Source organism: Calonectris borealis, chromosome 5, assembly GCF_964195595.1.
Source record: "Calonectris borealis chromosome 5, bCalBor7.hap1.2, whole genome shotgun sequence".
NCBI classification, from domain to species: Eukaryota; Metazoa; Chordata; class Aves; order Procellariiformes; family Procellariidae; genus Calonectris; species Calonectris borealis.
The window spans coordinates 19,756,072-19,783,848 of NC_134316.1; the positions used below are offsets into that span (position 1 = coordinate 19,756,072).

At 38.6% G+C, this 27,777-nt stretch overlaps 1 protein-coding gene across 6 annotated transcripts in view; it reads right to left on the reverse strand.

The window, feature by feature from the left end:
* TDP1 (tyrosyl-DNA phosphodiesterase 1) overlaps positions 1 to 26,982 on the reverse strand; it is a 55,460-nt gene extending 28,478 nt beyond the window's left edge. For 5 of the 6 annotated variants that reach the window (XR_012673831.1, XR_012673832.1, XR_012673830.1 and 2 more), the window contains exons 1-13: positions 26,909 to 26,982; positions 25,560 to 26,110; positions 23,961 to 24,004; positions 23,237 to 23,292; positions 21,014 to 21,110; positions 18,802 to 18,836; positions 16,502 to 16,594; positions 14,706 to 14,876; positions 13,061 to 13,139; positions 11,132 to 11,317; positions 10,342 to 10,390; positions 7,135 to 7,201; positions 1,142 to 1,249 (exon numbers count right to left, since the gene is read on the reverse strand). Coding sequence is in view for 3 of the 6 variants with exons in the window: in XM_075151302.1 (XP_075007403.1) it covers positions 1,142 to 1,249; positions 7,135 to 7,201; positions 10,342 to 10,390; positions 11,132 to 11,317; positions 13,061 to 13,139; positions 14,706 to 14,876; positions 16,502 to 16,594; positions 18,802 to 18,836; positions 21,014 to 21,110; positions 23,237 to 23,292; positions 23,961 to 24,004; positions 25,560 to 26,106 (1,532 nt within the window). In the remaining 3 variants the exon portion in view is untranslated. Of the gene's footprint in view, positions 1 to 1,141; positions 1,250 to 6,144; positions 6,773 to 7,134; positions 7,202 to 10,341; positions 10,391 to 11,131; positions 11,318 to 13,060; positions 13,140 to 14,705; positions 14,877 to 16,501; positions 16,595 to 18,801; positions 18,837 to 21,013; positions 21,111 to 23,236; positions 23,293 to 23,960; positions 24,005 to 25,559; positions 26,111 to 26,908 lie in introns of those variants that run through there. The other variant, XM_075151304.1, reaches the window with a different exon arrangement.
* Positions 26,983 to 27,777: the final 795 nt, after the last annotated feature.

Consider the following 27,777-nt stretch of genomic DNA (forward strand, 5'->3'; position numbering starts at 1 on the left):
TTTTTCATAAAAAGTCATTCAGGTGTTATTCCTTATTGTTATTTTTACAGCACAGTGGGAGTAGCAGAGACAATATATAAAACGGTATTCATACAACACATGTGGATAATTATACAAGCCTCCTTGTGTCATACAGATCTACAAGACAAATTCAGCCTTTTGAATCTGTACATTTCAGAAAGGAACCTGGTATTGGTAAATAGCTTCAATTTGATGACTTAGGAAGATTAAAGGCTAGCTCAATTATGACTAGTTACATTAGAAAACATTTAGTACAGAGCATTTTTGTTTTAATGTGCTGTTCAGCACCATGTTGTAGCTGATCCTTCATCAGTATCTGCTATGAAGTAGATCAAGTTGGGAGTCAAGAAATTAATATAATTCTGTTGTCAAAACCTACTTCTACAGCAAAATATAAAGCTTAAACCTTACGTTTTAACTGACACGCATACTGGTTGCTTTTTGATAGTAGCAAATGGTGGGATAGAAGAAACATGAGAAAAAGCAACCATGAATTTCTGTATTAGGTGGACTCAGCATCACATTTGAATAACTTAATCAGTTTTGGCAAAACTGAAATGTATTTTTCATTCACAAGACATTCTCCCCTCACATCAAGAAATTTCTTGCTCCCTCTTTTGGCATCTTTGAAAACCAAACAATAGAAATACACAGCTAGACTTCAACCTAGACTGCTGAACAATTCAATCTGACAAAAGGTCAGATTCCAAATATTAGGTATCTACATGTTTTGTAACGATAAGACAGTGCAAGGATAAACTTAGGCTTAACCCATATCAGTTTTGTACAAACCAGCATATTCATGTACAGCATGTGTTAAAGAAACTCAAACCAAGGTTTAAAATTACTTATCACTTCAGTTGATGCTGAACCCCAAAATTGGCAGTTACAGCTCAGACAAGATTTTGGTGCGAATGCCACAGTTCCTGACATAGTCATTTCAACTTGCAGCCCCAAAAGGGGCAATGCAATGAAGAAACATTAAATATGGACAAAAATTCATGTCACTACTTATAGTATTACGAGGATTATGGCAGTAACTCACCTGGGCCTGCAATTGACAAGAACTTTATATAAGACTTTTTTCTTTTCTCTGAGAGGTATATGGTTAGTTGTTTACCTTGTAACTAAGAACCATGCAATCTTCTGGAAGTCAGGAGAGGGTCTCATGTATGTCTTAATGTGAGGCATAGCATGACTTCGACCCGAGATTTCTGCTGACCATTTGCTAGAAAAAGAAAAGGAATTCTTTTCATATGCACTTTTATTTTGAGGTCTAAAAAATACTCACCATACTACAGTGCCACGTTTTTGGTAATACTACCCTATACTTTTAAGATTTAATACTTCCCCCCTGCCCCCCCCGAAAGGCTGAAAATACTTTAACAAAATTTTTAATCCTGAAATCCAATCTTACTAGAAGCCAGAAGGGCAGGATTTTTTTTTTTCTTTACAAACAAACCAGACAGATATTGTCCTCCGTGTATCAGGCTCTCCTAACAAGATTTTCCATTCCTCCACTCCAGCTAGCACTCAAGAAATTAAGTCCAAACTTCCAGCCAATATTTCGTCTTTGAAGACTATCAGTGGTTATGCCTTTAAGCAAAGGAGCTTGGCACCAAATTAAAGCTCGCAAAATCCCCAAGCTCATTACAATTTATTATGCATGAAGTACAGGCAGGGAGCAGCGGAGAGATTGTTGACACTACGTTCCTCTTCCCTTTTCTGCGCCCCTAAGCCACCGAGAAATTTGAGGGCTTAAGAAAGTAGAGGCCATATCTATGTATGTATATATATAAACTCGTTTAAAACAACAAGCCATTGCTGGGGTAATTCAGCATTAATGTTACAGAATTAAACTGTAAGCAAGCAGTAAATGTATGTACATAACTGAAGGTATGTAGTCACGGTATTTAGAAGCACTTTCCACTCACAACTGTTAGTCCTCACTCAAAATCAGGAAAAAGGCTTCCACCAAGTACACCTTCCTCCACCAGAGACTTTTCTTTTCTCAGTTCAGAATATAATAGGCTCTGGCTTTGGTTATCACAATCTTGTTTCCCTAATTTAGCATTCTGTTCTAAAAGGCAAATAAAAAAGAAGCGATCAGCTCCAAAAAACCTCTTAAGTGAACTGTGTTCATTTAAAAGTCTAAGAAGATTGAAGTGGAAGGGCTGGAATTATTTACCCAAGTTGACTTCCAGGACTTTCACGAGTTAAGTCAAGAGGCTTTGCAGTTCAAGACCTACTCACTTTAACAACCCTATCCTCCAATGAAGGAAAGAAAACTGTTTCTGAAAACTGGTCCTGTATTCCTAAAGGGCAAGAGCTAAAGCACTGTATGCACATTTGGAGCAAACTAGACATCTTCATACTTTGATGCAAGCCACACTGAAGTCTGTTTTTGAAGAATATATATGATTTTTAAGATATATATGATACAGAAATAGCTAACTAAACTTGTGTTCCCCTACAGAACTCTACACTTTACATACATACAGATTGTAAGGCTATACCATAACTCAACAATTCTTGTTAATAGCTTTTATCTCACAGCTGACCGTTTAGGCAAACATTATCTTTAAGGCACAAAAATAATTAGGTAAGTCCAGTAACACTGTAGAAATGAAAAACAGGAAAAATAGTAGAATTGGGAATTGAACACAGATTTTTTTTTTTTTTGTTTAGATCCATCTCACTGCCTTACTTGAGGATAAACTTCTCCCCCCACTATTAACTACAGTAATTTTGAGATACTATCTCAGTCTACTGCCTTTTTGCCTCCTTATCAGGTTTGAGAGATACAATTAAGTACTGTGTTTTAGTAAGAGTACTACCGCTTCTCTTCCATTTACATTCTACAGTAATCTAATTGTGGTTAGTTTCAATTACAAGTGATTGAAACTGGTATTCCAGAAAGTTAAAATCAGAAAGGGGAGCATACATTTTGGCCATATTTTCTTTAATAGAACAGCACAAGTATGTAAGGACAAAAAGAGGAAAGAAAGTGATTATGTTCTTCAACCAGGTTTGGTTGTTTAGGAGGTTTTCTTGCAGGTTTTGTTTTTTCTTATTTATTTATTTTTTAAAGTAATTACCTCAATTGAAAAACTCAGATGCTTTTAGTAAAAGCATTATTAGCAAAGAAGTATTTAAAAAATATTTTCCCTTCGACTACAAGTCAGCTTATCTCCAGACCGCATAATGGAATGATAAACCAAAAGAACTGGAAGGGATCTCAGATGGGTACAATATCTCATTTAATCTATTTTTAATACAGCTAAATTTCAACTTCACCATGGTACTTTCCTGGCATATTTTAGAAAAAAAAAAAGCCAAAACAAATTAAAAAAAGCCTAAAGTAAAATACAAGTGCAGTTGCTTTGCACAGCAAGGATAAGAGCATATGTTAATATAACAATTTCAGGCTACTTCTAGTCAAATTGTCTTAACACATTTTAAGCTGTAAACTTTTCATCAGAATGCAGCTGGTGGAGGATGTACACAGGACTAATCTCATGTTGCAGTAAACTTCATGTTCAGTCTCATCAGAGATAAATATGGTAAGTTAAATGAAACTAGCTTTGAAAAATTTTATGGAGCAAAACCACAGCTTGAAGTAGTTTTTTTTTTTTTGACAGTTAGAGGCCATGGTACCATGTAAACTAAAAGCTCAAATGTGGGGTGAGGAAAAGGAGTAACGTGAGTAGGTATTTTCAGAATTTGAACAGTAAAACATGAAAGTCTTCTTGCTAGTTCTTTTTATTCTTTTACACTCCTAGGACTAGAACTCCTTAGCACTAATACAACTTAACTCTGACTGTAGACCACTAATCCTGACATTTTTACCACTAACTTGCTGCTATTTCCTCCCTCCCAGTCTTTTATAGCATTTCAGTCAGCAACTTTTTCTTTTTTCGTTTTAATTACACAGCCTCTAATGTGATGATTAGGTGCACTGAATTAAAGATGTAATCTACTTTCCAACTCTTAAAACGCAACAGCTTTTGCCCCTCCTGCCCCTCCATTTTTCCAATAGCTATTTTTGAGTTTCACGTAATTTGTTCTTTTGGGACAGGAGGGAAAAAATGTTCTCTACCACAAATAAGGTAACTTTTGCAATATAAAAAATACTTTGCACTCACTTGCACTGCACTACAAATGTGAATGCTTACAAGTTGTTGCTTTTATATGTACTTAACCACTTGCAAAATTTCAGAAGTATGTTTTTTTTAAATGTTTGATAAATATTTGTTTTACTCTGCAATGAATTTTAGAGTTTGAAAAGGAGACTACACTGCAATCACAGCGCATTTAGCTGGAAGACATACAGCAAGTATCAATTGCCACCAGCGTCTGATATTTCTGGCACAAATGAGGTAAAGGAGCAGACACGGGCCCCTTTACAAGTGGAGCTACTGAGACAGGGAAGCCAGATAATCCTAACATCCTGAAAATTAATCTGTGCAGACACACTCAATCAATAAGCAGAGCCAGGAATAACTCACTTCCTACACCACCACCTCTTTCATCATTTAGTTCTTCCTTCAAATAGTGAATGGGCTTTCCATCTCAAGATGCTGGCAACAAGGCTTGAGCATAGTTAAAACAACTCACATCATTAGTCTAAACCATAAGAAAACAATAGGTCCTCTGTGTAAATGCTCCATCTCTCTCATCATTTATGATGTTAGGGGAACAACACTGTAGTTCTTCGAACTGAGAAGAAACATGATTACTCTTCAAAACTCTACAGGCCTACAGAACGCATAAAGCTCTAACACAACTACAGTTATGGACTTGTCAACAGCAAGTCAAACAAGCTCCTGTCAAACCAATTTCTTCCATTCTCTGAAAATAAAAATTTGACAAAGTAACTGCACAAACATAAGGCATGTGGTATTAAAAGTCAATCAATTAAAATGAGCATTAAAATACAATGTTTATGTACTGCTAAAGCTTCAAAAGCAACAAATAACAGAAATCATTAAGCATTGCAAATCTCTCCTTATCAATGCGTAATACTAAATACTGAAAGGAAAAACAGCAACCCTACCAGAGAGAAAACTGAGCAAATTGCTCATTTACCATTTACACAGTAGCTAATGTAATAAAGCAGTCTAGTAATCATTTGCTGTGATCAGAAAAGTGAAATCAATATTAAGTTTAGTCATCTTATTCTTTTGAGAAATTACTTCAAGAAATTTGAGAAATTACAGTTCAGAGCTGCATTACTGGTTAGTTAAATACACTAAACTGGCACAAGAGATAGAAAAACAGCCCACAGACATTATAAAAACTGTATGTCTGGGGCAGAGGTTCTACCTCTTTGAGTGAGACTATAGAACATCATTTTGCAACTCCATTAATCTCTCCCTACTTCTAAAAAGGAGCTATTCCTCTCCTTTACTGTAAGCATAAAGTATTTATCTTCTTTCAACTCTGGTAGGATCCTAGTTTCTTGCTGGTTTTGTATTATTTTCCAGTGAGGTAAAGACAAATTCCTCTAATCTTTCTACTGTCAAAAGCTTTGCATTATGGCAAGTCTTTAAAATAGCTCATCTTATATTTCACTCTATTGAAACAGGACCTACCATTTTCTGTGTCTCTCAGGTTACCACGGATAAGAAGCTGCTGTATGTCATCTGCTCTATGGTAACAGCTTACATGCAGGCTCTCCTCAAGGGCTAATATCTTGTATTACTGCAGGGTAAGAATCTGCATCTGGGTAGCCACTACAGAGCAGTTATGCAGGGCCACTTGTCATCTGCAACCAATTCAACAGATGAATTTAAAACAGCCCTTTTGTTACCAGAGCAGGACCCTAACATGTCCAATGAGACAGGTATGTGGGTGTTTTCTCATTAAACAGGAATGAAACAATGAATGGTCTCAATATCAAGTAATGTTCTGTGCACTAAATAATAGACTAACTGAAAAAAGTTTACATTTTTCTTCCAATAAGATTCTCATGAGGTATACGCTTATAGAAACCTGAATTAAGGCTTCACAAACACCCCCAGTTTTATGATCTCCTCACTTTTTTGAATCATGACTGAACAATCTTGAAGTCTTGAAGGTGTTTGAAGCTTTCTTCCTTTGCTGAATGTGCTCAGATGGCATACTTCAAAGACAGGAGAGACAATGCCTCACATGTTTTCTGTTCCAGTTCCATTCCTTGGACATTGACCAGCAAGGCTCACAGCAGCAATCATGTTCACTCCAAAATGGATGATGCTCTCTGCAACTAGCAGTTGTATTCTCAGCCCTCTGAATATATACACAACTTTACAAACTCTTACTTAGATACGGGTAAAGTATCTTACCAGCACAACTTCCACCTGGAAGAGTTAAGAGTTTCTGGTGAAAGGAATGGGGAGCTGTGGTCTTGTAAGAGGTTACCAGATTGAATTTTTTTTTTTTTTTTTGATCTGTGCAAAACAACTTTTCCCATTGTTCTCAAAACATGCTTAAGTTTTTAAAGATTCAGCCTGAGGGAGACATCTGGTATGGAATGTGTTAGACTGTTAGAATTTGGCAGTATTAGTAGCAAGTGAAAATAGAAGTTCTTAATGGAAAACGTCAGGCACCTTTAACAAAAGATGATATTACCATAAGGGACTAAGAATTTTTGCAGCAGGACTGCTGCACTCAAAAAAAAAAACCCAAACAAAAAAAGCCTTCCTAACCCTGTTGTGGCTCAGTTGAAATTCTGTTAATACCCAGGCACAAGTGGGAAAGTGAAATACAACTGTAAAAAAACAAACAAACAAACAAAAAAAACACCAAAAAAAGGAAAAAAGAGGAGTATTACTCCAATTCAGAGAAGCAAAGCTTAAATAGAAGTTTACAGAATCCAAAATCTGCTTATGTCCTCCATTAGCAACAGTGCCTCACATAATTTTTCCAGGTAAACAGCACATTTTGACTTTGTTTTGGAGATAAGACCAGCAGATAAGGAAATAAAGGCTTTTATTTTAAGGAGTTCAAGAGTATCATGCTTCTGACCACTTCCCCTTAATTTGCTTTTAACACTCAAACATTACAGCATTGTAAGTTTAAACATACAGACTACGAAAAGAAAAAAAAACCAAAGAATTGAGTTCTACTTACTGAAAATAGGAATGCAACCACAGCTGTTTCTGTGCTGTCTGTATACTGTACGGAAGGGAGCCACCAGCTTAAGGAAAAAAAAAATAGAACGTGTACATTTCTTTTTTGAAAGACATTCTAAAAGGAGCATCTTGGGGAATAAGTTATCTGCACTATCCTCATGACTTATTTTCAGAAAACGGTTAAATGCTCCAGTAGTATTAAATGGTATATAGATTTGTTTGGTTTTTCATTTTTATAATTTAACAAGTTCCTAAACACTATGTAGCAGATTTATACTAGGAAAAAGAGAAACAGTATACAGGCTACAGAATTAAGTCCTCTTACAAGATAGATGTTTATGGATAATTTTTTGTTATGATATCACTTGATGTCAACAGAATAGAATCATTACCCATTCAAGCTAGAGGGAATAAAACAAGCAGCTTTCAGCAAAAAAAAAGAAAAAAAAACAACTACCAAACAACATTACTTTAAAGAGCAAGAACTTCTCTGATGAAATTGTATTTGTATTGATTTGGTCTTTGGCTAATGCATGTTGCGATTTCTTGACACGAATTTAACAAAGAAGAACCAGCCATGGCATACTGAGTTATATTAGTGTTGTGTATTAAAAACATGATGCAAAACCTACTGCATCAACCTGTCCTAGAAGACACCATAAGGTCCTGTTACAAAAGCTTTACTACTCTCAGGAATGCACTAACTGCAGGAGTCCGTGCAGCTGTTCATTTGCACAAATACAGAGTTATGTAATTCACCAAGTTATTTCACAACATGAAAGAAATGACAGTAAGGAGTCATTGTGCAGACTGCATCCCTGACTTTCAAGAGTATCAACTTTGCTAAACAGATACTGTAGACAACCAAATGTATTTCAACAGACTAACTCACTTGTGGGAACCATAGATATCTATAAACTCACTGGCTGCGGTTTCTACATATGTCCAAACACTGCTCAATTCAGAGGAAAGACAAGAGAGCTGAAAGCATTCCTGCTAGCCCTATGTTCAAATTCCACCGATCTTTAGAAGAGCTCAACAGCTACTCCATACTACATATGAGCATAGGTATCTGGCTTGGAACAGAACATATGTTTACGGATTCAGCAATGCCAGAGAATCACTGAATCGTTGAAATTGGAAGCACCCTCTGGAGATCATCTAGAATAACTCCCTACTCAAAGCAGGGTCAAATAGAGCACGTTGCTCCGTACAGTGTCCTGTCAGGTTTTGAGTATCTCCAAGAATGGAGACTCTACAACTTCTCTGAGCAATCTGTTCCATTTAAACATCAGAAAACATTTTTTCTGTAAGGGTACACTGGAATCTCCTATATCTCAATTTATGTCCATTGCCTCTTGTTCTTTCACTGGTCACCATGCAAAGAATCTGCTTCTACTTTGCATCCTCCTATCAGGTATTTATACACATTGATAAGATCTCTCAGGAAAGTTCTCTTCTCCAGGTTGAAGAATTACCCAGCTCTCTCGGCCTCTCCTTGCGTGACAGATGCTCCAATCCCTTATTCGTCTTTGTGGCCTTTTGCCGGACTTGGTTCAGTATGTCCATGTCTGTCTTCTACTGGGAAGCCAACAACTGGACACAGCACTCCAGATGTGGTCTCACCAGTGCTAAATAGAGGGGACAGGTCACCTCACCGCAGCCTCCTGGCAATGTGCTTCCTAATGCAGCCCAGAATGCTGTTGGCCTTCTTGCCATAAGGGTGCATTGCTGACTCATCTTCAGCTTAGTGACCACCAGCACTCCCAGGTCTTTTTCTGCAAAGCTGCTTTCCGCTGGTCAACCACAGTACTAGTGCCTGGGGTTATTCTTGCCCCAGCACAGTACTTTGCATTGCTCTCTGTTGAACTGCAAGAGGTTCCTGTCAGCCCATTTCTCCAGCCTGTACAGTCCCTCTGAATGACAACACAATCATCCGATACATCAACCACTCCTCCTGAGTTTGTATCATTTGCAAACTCACTGAGGATGTACTCTGACCCACCATCCAGATATTAATCCAGATATTACTATATTAATGAAGATATTAAAGTATCAATGCTTGACATGCACCACCACTAGTGGCTGACCTCCAGCTGGCCTTCGTGCCATTGATCACAGCCATTGAGGCAGGGCAGTTCAGCTGTTTTCTCATCTGGCTCACTGTGCGCTCATCCAGACAACTTCATCAGGTTGTCTGTAATGATGTTTTAGGAGACAGTGTCGAAAGCCTTATTAAAGTTAAGATAAACAACATCCAGTGCATTCCTCTCATTCATCAAGCCAGTCATCTCATTGTGGAAGGACATCAGGTTAATTATGCATAATTTCTCCTTTATAAATCCATGCTGACTACTCCCTATCACCTTCTTATCCGTCACGTGTTTGGAAATTGTTTCCAGGATTCTTTGTTCCATCACCTTCCCAGGGATCACAGTGAGGCTGACAGGCCTATAGTTCCCCAGATCCTCCTTCTTACACTTCCTCAAGACAGGAAAGAATTCCTTTCTTTCAGTCCTGATAAATCTTTTCCAACTGCCTTGACCTTTTGAAGACTAATCAACAACGGCCCTGCACTGACATCAGCCAGCTCCCTAGCACGCATGGGTGTAACCCACATAAGTGCTTGCTTTTGAGAAACAGAAACTTCACTGCATCAGAATACAACAGTACCTCTTCCTCTTTGAGGTGGCTGGGGCCATGCTTTTATACAAATATACTGACTTCATGAACACAGGCATGGGAAGACTGAACAGAACAATTGCATACTGCAATATTAAAAAAAAATGACTAATGAGTAGTGAAACAACTTATTCTCCATTGTGTCTGATGTGCAGGGTGACACTACAAAGAAAACACAAGGAGAACTTGGCACACTCAAACCTGAATTTTCTGCCAAAATGAAGGTATGACTGGAGTTAGAACAGAGGGCAAGTGCTGTTTTTTCCTATACAGTGATATATGAACATGGCTATACAGACTTAAACATTATATACCAATGTCCACAAAGTTTTTGCTATTCAATCACAATAGGAGAGCTGGAGTCAGAGCTCCAGTAACAGTAATAAAAGGATTCTACTACCACCTATTCTACCAAGTTCTCAGCAAGATGACAACTTCAGGTTCATTCAACATCAACCATTGAAGGGATTTTGCAGGACATTATGACCACAAAAACCTAATAAATTGGGGTTCATCTGCTTACCAGGATAGCCTTCCAGACTTTGCCTCACATTGTTCACAGTAGGATAAACCTTTGGGGGGGAGGGGGTGGAAAAAAGTAATTTTAATAACACAGCTCTAAATACACAAGCTGTCAATTTTCAAACAAAAATCACCTTAAAGAAAACTTGAGAAAAAAAAACATTAAAAGCTTCATTTTTCAGCATGAATAAAATTACACTGCAGTTTAAAACTAGTCGTGTGCCAGTAGAAGATATCTTTACCCCTCTTGCAGAGCTTACCAAAATTAGCTAGCAAGACTCAACCAATCCTGCTTCAACCACTTCCACGGGAGTCAAAGTAAGCTCTTAACGTTATTTTATGAGATTTTAGACTCATATCTCAAATACAAATACGCAGGAGCAATTAGCACACAGTAAGGGAACTATTTCTGCTCCTCCCTTAACTGTGCTAATAACCTGACTAAAATAACCAGGTTAGAAAATAATTTGTTTAAGGTATTAATCACTCAGGGGTTCCGTTACATCTCAGTAGCAGGAACAGCTGCATCTATAAAACTCAATGGAAGACAAGCTATAGAATGAGAATATAATTTTGATTAAATTGTATATACTCCAGTGTCATGCAGATGGAAATTATAGCACATTTTTATAGTATACCATACACAAGTAAGTGTCACTAAGTGGCATCCTTATGATTTCAGGATGAAAACTACGTTAATGTCTTCCAAGTTAAAAGCAAACCAATGACTATGATTTAAACAACAAATGAATAAATGTTAAATAAAGGTCACTAGCATCTAAAAGACATACCAAATGAACTGGAACATCACATTTAAGGAAATTTGTCACACTGCTGCTTGCAGCCACCAGGCTCTCCTGGAACTCCGAGCACAGCCACTTGGATCCATCAGCTCCCATTGAACCAATGCTTGAGAACTGTCCAACAACAGGCCAGGATTCCTGTGCTGGTATTGACGAAGAATGCTCTTTCAAAAGCTAGCGAGGGAAATTAAAACATTGTTAGACTTCAACAGGCAAAGAAAACCTTAATTAGGGGTTTGATATCATTTCTGATATAATAAATCCTCTATAATTCACTTCTGACAACAGAGATCAACATTCATACTATATATTTAACTTTGCAATAAAAGAGTCATCAGGCTCTCCAAATAAATCCACTGTTCTTTCAAGAGAAGGCCAAACATCACGAGTTTTATCCAAAAGCACCGAAGCCAATCATTAAATAATGGGTAAAAAGAATGCTAGCATCTCTTCCTAAAAACATGAAACATCAGCTTCAGAAGTCACAATAAATTAAACAACTTAATCTTTTTATATTTGGTGGTTGTCAGCCATAAAATTCCTCTCATATCCTAAAGCCCCAGCTACAATAGAAGCCCAGAATAAGAGAGGAAAAAAGAACAATTGAAGAGGAAATTGAAATAACCCTTTTAGAGGAGTTCTTTAACTGTGAATGGAATTTAAAGTCACATTAAAACCAGATGGATATAGGCGCATATTAAATTGTATGTAGCAGCTACCTTTTCCCCCTCCTCTAGAGAGGACACATAACTAAATGGCTTCAGTCATCAGTGTAGTGTCACCAGGTCTATCTTCATTGTCACTAAAAAAATTAATCTTTTTAATCACAGAAACATTTGCCACATGACCATCTTCATCCTTTACAGGCTTTTTCTGTTTTATTTTGTTTTCATTCAGTGTCTTACTAGGCAAAAAAGCCATGCAGAAAACATACATCAGAAAGGGCAAGCTCTTTACGAACAAGGGGAAGTCTAAAAGAGTAACCTTGTGTTGAAAAGCAATGTGATAAATAGACATTTTGTATGTCACTGAAGTCTGCCATGGACAGCATTAAAATTCCATGTAAAATTCACAATAGAATTTGAAATAATGCCACTTTAGCAGGAGATGCAGGTTGAAGATTCCCCAATAATGACAGGTATTTAACAGATGACATGAAATACTTCACCTGATTCTAAATAAATACTGAAAAAGAAGGGGCTCTACTAACTTGAGATGTGCAATCTTGTATGAAGATTTACCATTATGGCTTATCTAAATAACGTGGGAGGGGGTGGAGGTAAAAAAAAAAATCCATGTTCCTAATTATTCAGTTGATTAAAAAAAACAAAACAAAACAAACACCATCAAGATCTTAGAAATGTAGTAGAACAAAACTAAAAACCTGACTGAGTTGATGACATCAGCTATGTGCAAACTGGTTTTTAATTTGATTTTTTTTGCCAGGTCATTAGGGAAAAAGAAACTGTAATAGCCCTTAATATTTAAGTAAATAAAATAAGCCTGTTCCCTATGTGCAGGCAAGTCTGTATCAACACATCTTTCCTCAGTGAGTGCCTTTGAAAAAGACTGTATTTGGTTCCCAGTCACAGAATACTGGATTTTGATAATGTCACACTTGTTAGAAACACCAACAGCAGATAGGAAGTCATTTGAGTGATGGTGCCTCCTCAGATATCTGTAAACACATGACAATTCAGACCACAAGCTGACCATGGCAATAATGCCCAGGAATATTATGTGCAAAGTCTACACTGTCATAACTTGCAAGCTTATGTTACTGCTAACTTAAACTGTGACAATGTATTAGAAGATTGCTGACCATAGCTGGAATAATTGAAAGAAACTAAAGAATGCTCTCCAAAATTATATTTACAGTTAAGAGGGTATTAACAAAAAAGGTTACAGTTTTAGTACCTTTCTGAGCCTAAGATGACCCCACTTTTCTTTATCACTACCTTGATATCGTCCAGGGGTAGAACCAAGCAGATACACTCTACAGAAAGAAAAAAATAACACCAAGTTATTTGCAGCTCTTGAGTGTTTTGGTTTGTAAAGTATTAAGGTATTTAAGTAAAACCTATCAGCAAGGCTGAACATAGAAATGCAACCAGAAATATTTAATCTTTCACACTTAAGATTTACAATATAAAGAAAAGTGGATTTTCAGCTGTATAATTTATTATTAGCATCCTATATGGCTGTCATGCACCACCAGGCTGTTCTATAGCATGGACAGGAACTGCATCTATTTCTGTGTACAAAAATGCAGAAGATAGATGATGACAGCAATAAATGCAAATAGCTTGTTTGGCACATAATTAGGCATGTAATTTTAAGTAAAGCCAATCTATTGCTTCATCCAAATCAGCAGATTCAGGTACGAGATTTCATTTGGGCACCTAATAGCTCAGATGCAAAGTACAGCTTTTTCAATTGTCTTCCTAATATGGTTTAGTAACCTGTTTGACTTTGCCCTGAAAACAGAGAAGAGACCTGCCCAGAGTCACAACAAACAGATGGTTTAAGGAGCTGTTCCTTACTGCATCTCATGTGTAGGTTTATCCATGAGTGAATGTCCCATACATATTTTATATGGCAAGGAACTGATCCTTATCCTAACAAGTGACTCTGCCCTAGCCCATGCATAAATGCACATCAGCTAGGGCTTAGCCAACCTGTCCAAGCTCATGCAAACGATCAAGTGAGTAAGAACAGCAGCTCAGGCTGTTATCTCACCTGACTACAAGGTACATACTTCCCGCCCCGCAATCTTGTAAAGACTCCATGTAAAGAAAAAAGCACATTTTTTATTTTATACCTTCTACTAGACAAGGTTTCAGTCTCTATTTCCACCACAGTTTATGACCTTTTCAGCTTTTCAACAAGTTTTTGCCAGCTTATAAAACTGCTATTAGGCAGCCAAGGAGATTGACACTTTTGGATATATTAAGAATAATTCAGAATTAAGCATCCTGAATTATTTTAAGTAATACCAACAATGTGATATTGGAGAAGACTGTTTCAAGACAAAGTATATTATTGCTTAACGTAACATTGCCTACCAGACACAATCCATGCCTGTAACAGGCAAAATTCTATACATACATATATGGATTGAACTTTGCCTTAAAAGTACAGAAGCCTATTCTTAAAATCCCCATTACAATAACCTTTGCTTATATCATCCCTCTTACATTACAAACCAAATACAACTCAGTTTTTTCCACTGGTAATTTTACTGGAGCAAATATTTAAGCCCTGCTGACTTAAATGAAACTCTGAGTCCTTATTACTTACAGCTACTTTCTGTCAAGTTACTGCTGATGCACCTTTTTTCATTCCTTTAAAATGTATGTTTATAAAACTAGAAGTTCGTCAATTCAACATAATCTGCATAAGATAGATTTAAAAAACTGCCTAAAGTTAGACTCGTGTTTGACAACTTAAGTCTGAAACAAGGTAAGCTTACAAAACAAACCCATGTCTAATAGATCCTAACAGATGTTTAATTTTTTGGAAAAAAGCATGCAAGTTACTATAAATACAAGATAACATATACCTTGTCTCTGATAAATCATGTTCTTGAATCAGATCTATCCATTCCTTGAGCGCAGGTGAATTGTAAGCCATCAAGTAACTTATTAGGTCAGATTTAAAATTAGTTTCAGATTCACCAGCAGAACCAGTTGTTCCTTGAGGTAGCCTTGGATATAAAGGACTCAGCCATATTCTAAAAACAAAGCCACAAAAACAAGGACACCACACATTAACACATGGTTTTATTAAGTGATTAAAGCACATCTGAAGGTCCTAAATGAATACTAGACAGATTTATTGTAATACTAACTAGAGAGCGACTTGCCTTTACAATTACAGAATCGTCAAGTCTTACACTCAATACCGTAAAGCTAATACTTTCAAATGAAAACAACAATCTTGACACATTTATCCATGCATACGTTTACAGCTTTCATCACTGTTAAACAGGCCAGGCTCAGACTTACCAATCAGTTGTCCTTTCATCAAGATTTTCTGTATGAATAGAACACTGCAACGCATTCTGCTAAGCTACTGGTTTGGGTAATGATATAGAAAAACACCAGTTAGGGCACCTGAAAGTTCTGCATAGTTTGAAGAGTAGCCCACAATAGCTTGCCTCTCCAGAACTTCCATCAGAATAAAATAGGGTGGGCACTACGCAGGGAAAACATCTAGCATTTCTTTCCAGTCACACATTATTGTAGCCATGGAAACCAAAGGTTCTGCATTATCAACTTTACAACATGTTGATACTATCTTTTGTAATTCAGAAGCCTATAAAACAGAGAATCCAGTGAACCATCATACTGGTGATACTGGGTATTATTGCAGCGTGCAAAAGCTAAAAAAGAAAAATGTTTTTTATGTTTGACAAGTAGGGCAACTTGTTAAGCATATCAAGTATCTATTTTCATGCCGCCTTGGCTTTCTGAAAAGCTAACTGCCAAATAAAGCCATCCTTAAGTAAAAGATTTAAAGGCAAAAAATCAGTGGTTATATTTTTGCCACTCAAAAACCCTTATGAGAGTTTGCCTCAGACAAGTGAAAAGCCTCAAAACCTTGCCATATTTAATGGCAGCAAAATGGATGTTAAGGTGACAGTAACTTCTGAAACGCTATTTTCAATTAATTTCATGAAGAAATCTTATACCCGGAGTTACTCTGGAGATCTAACTAAAAAATGCTCCCATAAAAATAGCCAAGAAAATAGCCAAGAAAACAAGAGGTTGACGGGCCTTGTATTAACATGGCACTTAGTCCTATTTTTTGTGCTCTAAACAAAACAATGTCCCAAGCTGGCCATTAAGTTTAAAAACTTCTACCAAAAAAAAGGAACAAAATTCCTTCCAAGGAAACGCTACTGGGTCATCTACTGTATAAATGAACCAATGTTGCCAGCAATTATCAGGTTACATTCTAGATACAGTCACAGCAGAAGCAGAACATCTGCACATTCATATTGTTCTTGCAGTATTAAGATTTTTTTTAAATAAAGAGTATTTTATAGCGAGATAGTTTTTTCATAAAGAGATAGCATGGCATAATAAATGATCTTAAATCAGTCAGACTGAGTTTAAGGTAACAGCCAGCTCAGGACATAATTTCGTTTACAGTAGAAAGCAAGTAGAGTTCAGGCTTAGACAGCTACCATCATCCTAGTGTTGATTTTTTTTTTTATTTATTTTTACACTCCTATCTTAGGAGTGTAAGACTTGTAGCACTGGATCACCTGATCTAGTATCCGGTCTCCAGCAGTAGCAGATGCCTACAGAAAATATTAAAGTAAACATACACCTGCTAGAGATTGTTGCTTACCCCTGAGTTTTCTGGTGCCAATCGTCAGCAATAAGATTGGATGTATGTATCACAACTCGAAGACCTTCTTCATATAACAACAACATCATTTTCCTTTCAAAAAAAAGAGATATGTAATACTTCGTCTGTTTCAAGTACACTGAGAATAAGAGAGAAATTAACAATTCATTAAAATGCTCCAAGATCATTATTTTCAAAAGATTTGTTCTGCATAATGCAAACTCTTAGACTTCAATCCATGTACATGCCAAACTCGCGTGGCAGTCATTAGACTATCCCCATATATTTTGTCAGCAGCATCATATGATATATTCCAGCATACAGCTTGACATCTCATGCAACTGATTTCCCAAAGCAAAAATGAATACTTGCAGAACACACTCTATATTTGCTATGTTCTTCAGATAAACTTATTCCTTTACAGATAGTTAAGAAAAGAATTAAGGAACACTAAAAGGCTTTTGCTTATAGCTGAATTTATTAAAACCTAGTTCTTTTCCCTTTTAAAATAAAAGAAGATACGTAGGTAACTAACCATTGGGATAGCAAAAAAACTATTATCTACCATAAACTCAAGCTACAGCACAAAGGAATTTTAAAACTAGTAACTGAGTTAAAAATAAATGTCCATATTTTTTGTAACATAAGTGCTCGAATTTTCATACACAAGTTTTAAATAGTTGTGTAAAGACAGTATATCCATGTAACCCTGAAGGATAAGATGGTATCCATAGAAACCAATGCTCAAGAATGAAAGCTGTAAGGAAAAATGTTTATTTTCATTGCAGTCCCATGGCGAGATGCTACGCAAATGATATCAGACTCCAATTCAGACAATGATTTAATCAGTAATTTCGACTTTTAATGTTAGAGTTCAGCAAACTAACATTCAAGTACCTGCACATTTTCCCGTGCTTACCGCATAGTTTACGCAACATGCAAGACCCCCTAACTATAAAATAAAGTGCAAGATTAAGGTATATAAAAGTGGTAACTCACCAAAACACCACTGTCTCAAAAAATCACCAATGTAATTTAAGTTTTACATCATATGACAGGAATGACGTGAATTTAAGTCTTTATTTTGATGGGGTGAAATCTGTTAAGTTTCTCTTGGAACAAAATTGATTTATTACCTACCAAGATCCGATTTACTGATCTGCTACCCACTTCTTGTGCTCCATCTGCAGTGGAACATGCATTCAGAGATACGCTACCCAGAACAACCCTTTAAAATACAGGGATAAAGAACTGTAGCATTTAACATCACTACCACTTATTTGTCCCAAAGAGCGGTGGAAGAAAAAAATTTGAAGTTGAGCATACAGAGAATGAGAGCTGCTGCTTAAACTGCTTAAGTGAAAATAAGCTAAAGCTTCAAGAACGATCAATTTGAAAAACAACCCCAATTCCTTCTACGTCCCTCACTAAACCTGAAAAGCAAGACTCATTTTCAAAATGCTGATTTCTTTCCTTTATTTGCATATTCTTCTCCAAACAGGCAATGAGGATGTCAGTATGCTTCTACCAGAAAGACAGATATACCTTAAGTGGGCATTTCAGATCAATGTTTTAATGTATTGTCATGCTTTATAAAACGAGTTATACAAAAGGATTAATTGATTAAAAAAAAACTACAGTGCCTTGAAACCAAAGATCTTCACTATGAGACACAAGATTAAATCTGTTCTTATCTGTAGCTTGCAAACTTTGTGACACTTCTGTAGTATCAAAATAAAGTATTTTCTTTGAAGAGACCCCAAAATTCAGTAACTATTTCTAGATCATCCACGTTAACTGCAAAAACTGAGCAGTAACTCAGTGTTGTGTCCCACCTGCCAATGATTGATCAAGTCTGCATTACAGTTTTGGTATTAAGGCATGAGTTAAGAGCCAGGACCTGCAGTTCACTGACTTCAATTGTCTAACTTACACATCTCATATCTACCTAATAGCTGATTTGTTTCCTTAAACTAGAACAATCCTATCATCTATAAATACAAAATAATTAAGGAAATTTTTCTTTAAGACTCAGCAATTTCTATGAAACCCAGTTTTATGGCTTTAAAATAATTTCCAGATAAATGAAACATACACATAGAACATGAAAGATACTACTTTTACATTTCATCAGTTATATTAGGCCTTCAGAATTATGTTTTCACAAACAGTAATAATCTATCTTTCTATCCCATAAATACTTTAAGACACTAGTTATTAGTCCAATTATGGTAACTGCATGTACCAACTCTGTGGTCATCTTTACAAGTGGAGCTTTCTGCTTCACAGCTCATACTTACGTATGGTGAGTTCCAAATGCAATATCCAGTTTAGCCTATAAAATTAAGAAGTTAATGATTAAAAATTCCTATTGTGCATTCCTATATGCAAAAATATTAAAGGAGAGGTGCTTCTTCATTTTGTTTCATTTCACTGCTCTCTAGTGGACAGATCACTAAATACATTATTTTTCCCCTCAACACCTTTAAATGTACTCTCTAATTTCTAGAAGTTAGACTTCAAATGGCAATGCAGCTCTTTGTTGACTTCTGGTCTCTTACCAGCAATATTTTCAGAAACAGTCAGCCTTGCAGAAAAGGACCTGAGGGTCTGCTGGACACCAAGTTGAACAGGAGCTAGCAATGGGCCCTTGCAGCAAAGATGACTAACAGTGTCCCAGGCTGCATTAGGAGGAGTGTTGCCAGCAGGTTGAGGGAGATGATCCTTTCCCTCTACCCAGCACTGGTGAGGCCACACCTGCAGTACTGGGTCCATTTCTGGGCTCGCCCGTACAGGAGAGATACAGACATACTGGAGAGAGTCCAACGAAGGGCCACTAAGACAATTAAGGGACTGGAGCACCTCTCCTATGAGGAAAGGCTGCGAGAGCTGGGACTCTTCAGCCTGGAGAATGCTCGGGGGGAAACCTTATCAATATGTACAAATATCTGAAGGGAGAGTACAAAGGAGAGGGAGCCAGGCTCTTTTCAGTGGTGCTCAGCGACAGGACCAGAGGCAATGGGCACAAACTGAAACACAGGAGGTTCCCTCTGAACATCAGGAAACACTTTTTTACTGTGAGGGTGACTGAGCACTTGCATGGGTTGCCCAGGGAGGTTGTGGAGTCTCCCTCCTTGGAGGGACATTGTCCTGAAGGTCACTCTAAGCGACCCTGCTTCAGCAGGAGAGTTGGACCAGATGACCTCCAGAGGCCCCTTCCAACCTCAACCATTCTGTGATTCTGAAGCATACGATGACTGTTACAAGCAGTTTAATGGCTAACACTGCCAAGAAAAGGTAGAAGCCAGACAGAAATGCTTTTTTATCAGTGCTCTGCTCTTATTAAGGAGTATTTACAGCACAATTTCTAGGGAGAGAATGAAACATGAGTTACAGATGTTAAGAAAATACTTTTAGCCAGTGATGGCTCCAACATTGTGCCTAGTTAATATGGACATGGAGGAGAAGATTAAAATACTTACATTGCATTTTGGGGTACTAACATAATGGAATGCATATAGACTACCAGAAGAATCTGAAGCAGTATACCCAAATAGGAAAATCATTACAAATGCCATTTTCCCCTGCTACTTACTATTAACTACACTGACAAGTTTATCATATGGGACATACCACAAAGGAAACATTATACACAAAAACATGAATTTGTTGTTAGCATATTTGAAATCTTCGTCTAAAATTGTTTCTATTCCGCAACTTAGTGCAAACACGTGATTAGTAAAGCACACAGCAACCCAGAAATCCTGGCCTTGAGAACTCATTATGTTTGACATCAATATAGCAATCTTTAGGAAGCTCAGGGTTATCAGACTGCCTGAGAAGGAAGAAAATTCCAAAATCATTCTCTTCCTAACAAAGAATAAGATACCCCCATGATCAATAACATACTCCACCCAGCAAAATCCTGAAATATTGGCAAGTTGCCATAACCACATCCCTCCCCCAGGCTGAAGCCAATAACTTCATGACTCAAGGACAGCAAAAGTGCAAGCATAACATCAGAGAGAAAATGGCATGTGCCAGGAAGTGTGCTCATAGCAACTTAAATAGTATTATGGTGACTATTTGTAACAGCATTTTCTTGTGTAAAACATATTTGGATGAATAATAATTCTTTGATGAGACTTAAGATTACAGTGACACTAGGACTACATTCTGCACTTTACACAAAAAGTGCTTCCTTTTCAGCCATTACAAGAATTTGAGTGCAACATGTAGTGCAGAAGGTATGCAGCTCTTCTGTGAGCCCCATGACATTTTTGGGGGCAGCCGTTCTGTGCAAACCTTTTGTGAATGACAGTCTACCATAATCACAGAAGACCAGGAACATAGTTACCATGTTCCTATAGTCCTGGTAAGTATATTCCTTAAAGCGTAACAATAAATTCTTGATTTCCCATATAAGGTGTGTCTCTCTTCATCCATAACAAGATTTTTTGAGTGCAACAGATGGTTTAATTTCAACCAAAGGATGATACAAATGTTAATTACCTGACAAAAGCTAATGTTCTCATAAGGGCGTGCTTGTGCAAGCAGTTCAGCTTTGGATTCTCTCTTTTCGCCATGAATGATCAGCAATGGCTTCTTCCTAAAATAAAAGGAGATTACTATTAAAACATCAAGTGAATTAGTAATCAGTCTAAACCACTCCTTCAGGCAGTTATGACTTCTGGCCCCTAAATCTGATAGCCCATTAGGAAGATGGCACCAGAATCTACATGCCTTATTAACTAACACAAAAAAAGCAGTAAATACAATAGAACCTCTAAGAGAAAGACGCTAGAAAACTTTAATTAAAAAAAAAAAAAAGGAAAACAGGAAGCATGGAATAAATCAGACACCAAAATAGAAACTAATAATACAAGATCTTGTAAGGAACTCTTGTCTGTATAGCTAGAAACAGACAGATAAAAGCTCTCAAAAGTACTGATATACACAGTGTGGATCTAAGACAATTTAATCATTGTTACCTTACAGAGAAGATGGGAAGAATGAGATTGAAAAGGAGAGGGTTAGGTCTACTCTGGCAGCAGTTTCATTTTCACTTCCTAATACTCTGTTCTACTGCATTTCCAGTAAAATGCAAAAAAAAAAAAAAAAAAAGAGACAGAGAACTACATCATATGCTCACTTCATCTGCAGTAGGTTGCAATTATCAGAATTGTTCAAGCATAAGAATTGCTTTCATGACAATATCCAGCAACTCCAACCATATCATATCCATGACACATCATCCTGATCATTTTCACATAGTTTTTTGTGCCTTCCTACATTCCCTCCTTTCTCTTGCATTACCTTGCTTTTGGCTCAGTAAGCTGTATGGTGTACTGAGTCTGAGCACTCTTTGACCATATCAGAAACTCTGCATGGCTGAGGCTGGGAATGTACTCCCACTGCCTGGCCCAGGTGCCATCTTATCTGAGTTGTAGCTCAGTTGTAACAACACTGAAACCTTCAGAATTTTAGTCACTACCGCCTTGGACTGTGGCCAGGATGGAAAATTTACACGACTAAAGTCAATCATCTTGCGTACCTAAAAATGGTGGTCCTAAGTGAGATCCTTCGAGCTCTCCTGGACCGCAGTGGGCTGCGCCCAGCATCTCCCTCCGAGTGAAACGCTCCTCAGAGTTTGCAAACTCTCGAGTCTGCGATATTCGGAGGACCGTCGCCGGCTGGCACGGGACCTGGGCTGCAATACTCCTCGAGGATCAACCCTTCGCCCATTGAGAAATGCCAAGACATTTTACGTGAGTATTTCACTGAACTCGAGGGAGATTTTTACAGGTATATCTTTGTATATTTATCCATCTTTGCATCTGTGTGCGTGTGTGTGTGTATTGATGGAAGTACCTGCTAGTAACTAGAGTCTGCTAAAATCTTATGATCTATCTCAAGATTGTAAATGAACCTTAGACTGCTGCTAAACCCATAAATCTTTAGACATATACTGTTGACCAAGTCTGGGACTAGGAGTAAGTCCAGCCAAGTCTACTCTGAACCTCGTGACTCAATGGTAGGGTCTCCTTACCCTTTTTGTATCAGACATAAACTGTTGCCCTAGTCTGAGACTAGGATTAGATCCAGCTGGGTCTTCTCTGAACCTCGTGACTCAACAGGAGGGTCTCCCTTAACTTTTTAGTTCTTGGCCTCTGTATAAATCATCCCAACGCAGTTCTAACACAATACCCTGGCTTCAGCTGGGACAGAGGTAATTTTCTTGCTAAAAGCTTGTATAATGCTGGGTTTTGGATTTAGTATGAGAATAATGTTGATAACACGCTGATGTTTTAGTTGTTGCTAAGTAGTGTTTACATTAGCCAAGGATTTCTCAGTTTCCCATGCTCTTTTCCTTTGTATGCTTCATCCGTGTAGTAAGTGATAGAGTAAACCTTGCTATCGAACTCTGCTAAGTCACACTTTTATAAATTTCTATTAAAATCACTTTCTGCTAATACTGTCAACAGTGATTCTTTGAGCGGCCTCTAAATCACTCATTTGCGACACCATGTACTGGTCTTGAAAAAAGGCAAGAAATCAATAGAGAACTACAACTGTGGTATAACCGTACAAGGAAAACCAAGAGGCTACACATACACAATTAGTAACACTAATCTGCAACTGCAAACAAGTGTTTATCATTCAGTTATAACAGCAACTTGCATGAATAGAATGATTTGGAAACGGTATCATTTCATCTTCATAAAATAAACATACCTGAATTCCTGCGGATACTGTCTTACAAGCCATTCCACATCTATACAGTAGTTAAACTTGTACATGAAAAAGAAAACAGACTCATTAAAAAGAAAAAGCAGAGTTTGTCAGAACAATGAACCACAGCAAAAAAGCTTTCTATGTAAAGTCATCGCTCAATACCACTTACATCATACACAGCATGTTTTAAAAACAGGTGTATTTTTGAATTTCACATGCTTTCTTTCATGTCTCTTAACAATTCAGGAATTAAAGTTATTCAAAAGCATGTATTAGTGTTCATAACATTTAACATGCAGAAAAAAAGAATCACATGCATATAATCTAAAAGCTTTGGTTCAAGAACCATCTCTTTGCCATGTGCTTATACCATGAATGATAACAAAAGCTTCTATGCAATAACAAAAACATCATTCCTAGATTGCAAGGCTTTTTTCTTTCAAAAAAAATCATTTACATGCACATAAATATGCATTTTTCAGTTGCGCATTCCCCGAAAATAGGAGACAGAAAGCAGTCTTATAATTGCCTGAATTCTAAGTGGAACATGGGATGATTTTTATATTTTAAAAAAATTGTACAGTTGAAAACATGTACAGTTCCCTCTCTATTTTAACAGAGTTCCCTGCTAGCATCAGCTACGTGGCACAAACATGGATTATCAAGTTTAAGGTTAATAAAATGAAATAAGCAAGTGAAATCAATTTGGCAAACAGAAACTCACCTGGGCAGACGATATCAGAGTCCCAAAAAGAGGAGACAAAATATCTATTGAAAACATTAAAGCATAATTGAGTAAAAAAAGTTCAAGTAAACATTTCACATCTTGAACAGTTTGATAACTACCGCAACACAAGTGCCAGATTGTTCACAGACTTGGTGTAAGAGACATTCACAATTCAGTTTACTGTTTTGATTATTCAAGTGACCAATTCCCCTGTGAAACCCTTATGGTCTTACATTTATAAAAAGCATTAATCCCCCCAAAGTAGAAAACAAATTTTAAAAACTCATTAGGAGAAAGACCAAGATCATGTGGAGAAAGGGACATCAAACTACTCTCTCCCCTATAGAGAGGGCTGGAAGAATTGTGGCAGGGTAGAAGCAATAAGGGCATAGTTAATGCTTAAAGACTTACCTGTTGCAGACTGATTGTAGGATATGGGTATCCTTAGTTCATTCACAGTAACACAGAAAACTAATCCGACTGAGGATTTATACCTCAATAACTGAAGCACAGCAGCAACTTGAAAACATATCCTACAAATACCTTCTAGGATAGACAAAGTATTTCAAGTCCTCTCTCTATAGAAATCTGGTTTTGCAGGCTAAATGAACAGAAAACTCAGCCCCTCCACCAGCTCAACTAATCACCCAGCAGGACAATTAGTCCTAAGAGAGGACAGGCCAAAAGCCACAATGAATTCACAAAGCAGATAAAGACATAGAGCAGTAAAGCAAGTGAGGTCTCTGATACCGGGCTGCCATCAATAATCAATGCTCATAGGGAGCACATGAGGTTGAGGAAAAGTTACAACCTAATTGTATAGGTCTTCAGTCATTTGTTCTCCTTCAAAGAACTACAAAATTTTTCATGCCTCGTTTTACTGTATTTCTGTGCATAAATCTCTTATTAATGCTTGTTTCTGATTCTGTCTTGTAATGTATGAGATTTCATTTCTGAATGAGGGGATGTTTACAGGTGCACAGAGCTGTTCCCCCTTACATCAAACTACAACTACACGGCATTCCTGAAGCATCAGTATTGTACACCAAAGACTTTACTCCCTCTTGACTTATGCTCACTTCTAACTGAATTGAAATGGGCCCATCAATTCCAGCCACAAAACTTGAGAAGTACTATCTTGTACCGCATCAAGTAATAGTGAATAACTAGGTCCAAACCACTCAGCAGCATGAACACAAGTACAAATAACTACTCAGGGAGCATGGTTATGCACCCAAGAAAAGTATCCTTTTAAGAGCCACGAAGGCAAGTGGTTTACCCCGATTAACTCACACAGTAAGCAGCAATAAGAAGCACCGTACGATTTGCCTTGGCTAAATGCATATTAGATTTGTGCGGCATCATTCAGAAGTTACAACAGAATCGGTATCAGCAAATTAATGCTTTTTACACTATACTTCTAAAAGAGAAAGGCAAAGATAACAGAACCAATTCCTACAACATGCACATTTAAAATATGAAGCCTCTATTACACCAAAGGATATCTGAATTTAAAAATACCCACAAACTAAAAATAAACATTCTCTTGCAAACAAGTCTCCCAAAAGCCCACTCCTGTAGAAGCCACTTGTTCACCTTTTATGTGCAGGGCTCCAGAATTATAGCTCTGTTTAATTCCTCTGACTTTAGTGAGAAAAAACCTGAAAGGGTTTCCTCCATTCAACAAATCCCAGGTATCTTGGGCTTCACTGGGCATTTCACTATAGTCCTCTGCTTTCTGAGTCTCTAAGAGTTCATCATCTTTGTGAAGATTCAGCGGATGTTCTTTGGGTGCATCACATTTTTCTTCTTTCAGCGTTTCTTTGTGGGCATGCTTTTCCTGATCTTCAGGCTCTTCATCGCTACTAGAAAGACACCAGCCTAAGCCTTCCTGGCTAGTTCTCTGTTTTTCTGCTGGATGTATTTCTGTAGAAAATTTTTTATCACTGAGCTTCAGGGGAGAAGCTTTTCTCTTGTGAGCAGCTTTCCTAGCTTCAGAGCAGGGATATTGTGGCCCACTTGTTCTGCCACGTGCAGCATCCAATAGTGAAGATGTAGATGGTTTTTCACTGTCAGAATTTTCCTCAGTACTTTCATCACTGCTAGATACTGTCCATTTTCCGTGTGCACCTTCCTGAAGCATGTTCCTAGGGATTAAAAAACAAAACACCAAAAAAAATTGTGCATTTTTGCTATGCTCAAGTCTGTTTTCCTTCCTAGTTTCCCTTTGCTTATTATTAGGGAGCTTTGCTTTTTGTATTTAGCAGAATCTCCATGCAACTTCAGATTCGGGAGAATTTCATAGCACGCAAGGCTTATTTGTTTCTATGCCCAGGAAACAAAGAAACACGTGCAACGGGAGCAACCATCAAGAGGGAAGCAACTAATGGGGAAATCTGCACATGGAAAACCGGCTAGGATAGGGACACGTACAGGAAAGTATTTCAAAAGTCGAAAGAGTAATTTGTTTCACACAGATATTTCTCACGCCGACCCTAACGCTTAAAGGTCTAGCGCGCTCTGCTGAGGAGACACGGGAGCAGAGAGCCGAGTCACGGCCACTCTTTCCAGCTGCCCCTGCGGGACCACAGCCTGGAACCACAGCCTCCTTCCACCGCCCCCCGCGAGGCCCTCAGCCGCGCCCCTCCGCTAAGCCAAGGGCGGCAGGAAGCCGAGGGCCGCGGGGACGGGACCGCTGCTCCCGCCGGCTCCAACAGCGCCCCGCGAGGCGAGCAGAGCCTGCGGCCGGGGGGAGGCACCATCCCCGCAGCCGCCACCGGCTGAGGCGGCGCGACCCAGCGCGCGGGCCACGGCGCCAACGGCCCCAATGGCCGCTCCCGCCCCGCAGCCGGGCGGCCGTCGCCCGCGCCGGGACCCCACGATCCTGCCGCTCACCCCAGCCGCCAGCTCCCGCCCCCTCCCGCTCCGGGAGGCCGGCGGCTTACCTCCAGGTCTCACCGCCCAGGCAGCGCGCCCGCAGCCTGAGACGAAGAGGGGAAGGCCGAGGCCCGCCCTCCCCCAGCGCAGCCCCGCCCCTCCCCTCCTCCCGAGCCAATGGCGCGCGTCTGATTTTAGCCAATCGACGCCGGCACTGCGCTTGCCCCACGGGAGTCGGTGGCGGCGCGCGGGGTGCTCGGCGGCGCGGGTCCTGCCGCCGCCCTGGGCGCGCTGCGCGCCTGTGGGTCCCCTTGGCGCGGCCGCCGCGGGCCGAAGGGAGCTTCCCCTTCCGCAGCCGTGCGGGTGAGGAGCCCAAGGGGCGACGGGTCCGTCCCAGCCGCGCCCGGTGATCCCTGAAGGGCTTTCCCGGCTTCCCGGGGGCGCACGGGTGTCGAGAGGCACTCAAGCAGCTATGGCATCTCTCTCAAAGTTGCTAAAGCGGCAAAACAGTGGCGTCTTAGTGACCTGAACTAATCTAATAAGTCTTTATTTGACCTTAATACTAGTTTAGGGCAGGTGCACTATTTGCATAATCGTTCGTTCAGCTCGGTGTTAATTACTGTGTCTGAAGTGCCCCCCTAATGAGATAACTGTGTGACGACTTCAAGAAGGGAATGGGAGGAAAACAGATGTAAAATTAATCAAAGTAAGAGTATGGACTAGGTCAAAGCTTGCTCTATCTACCAAGATGAACTGTCTTAGCATTTGGTTCTCGTTACTCGTAATTTATTACAAGCTTGTGACTGCAGTTAACAAATAATGTGTCTTATATCAGCATGCAATACAATCGGCAAGCTACACCTAGAAAAACATTAATGAAATTTCAAATTGTTTGTGTAATTCTATTAGTAGTTTTCTGGAGAGTTGCATGTAATGC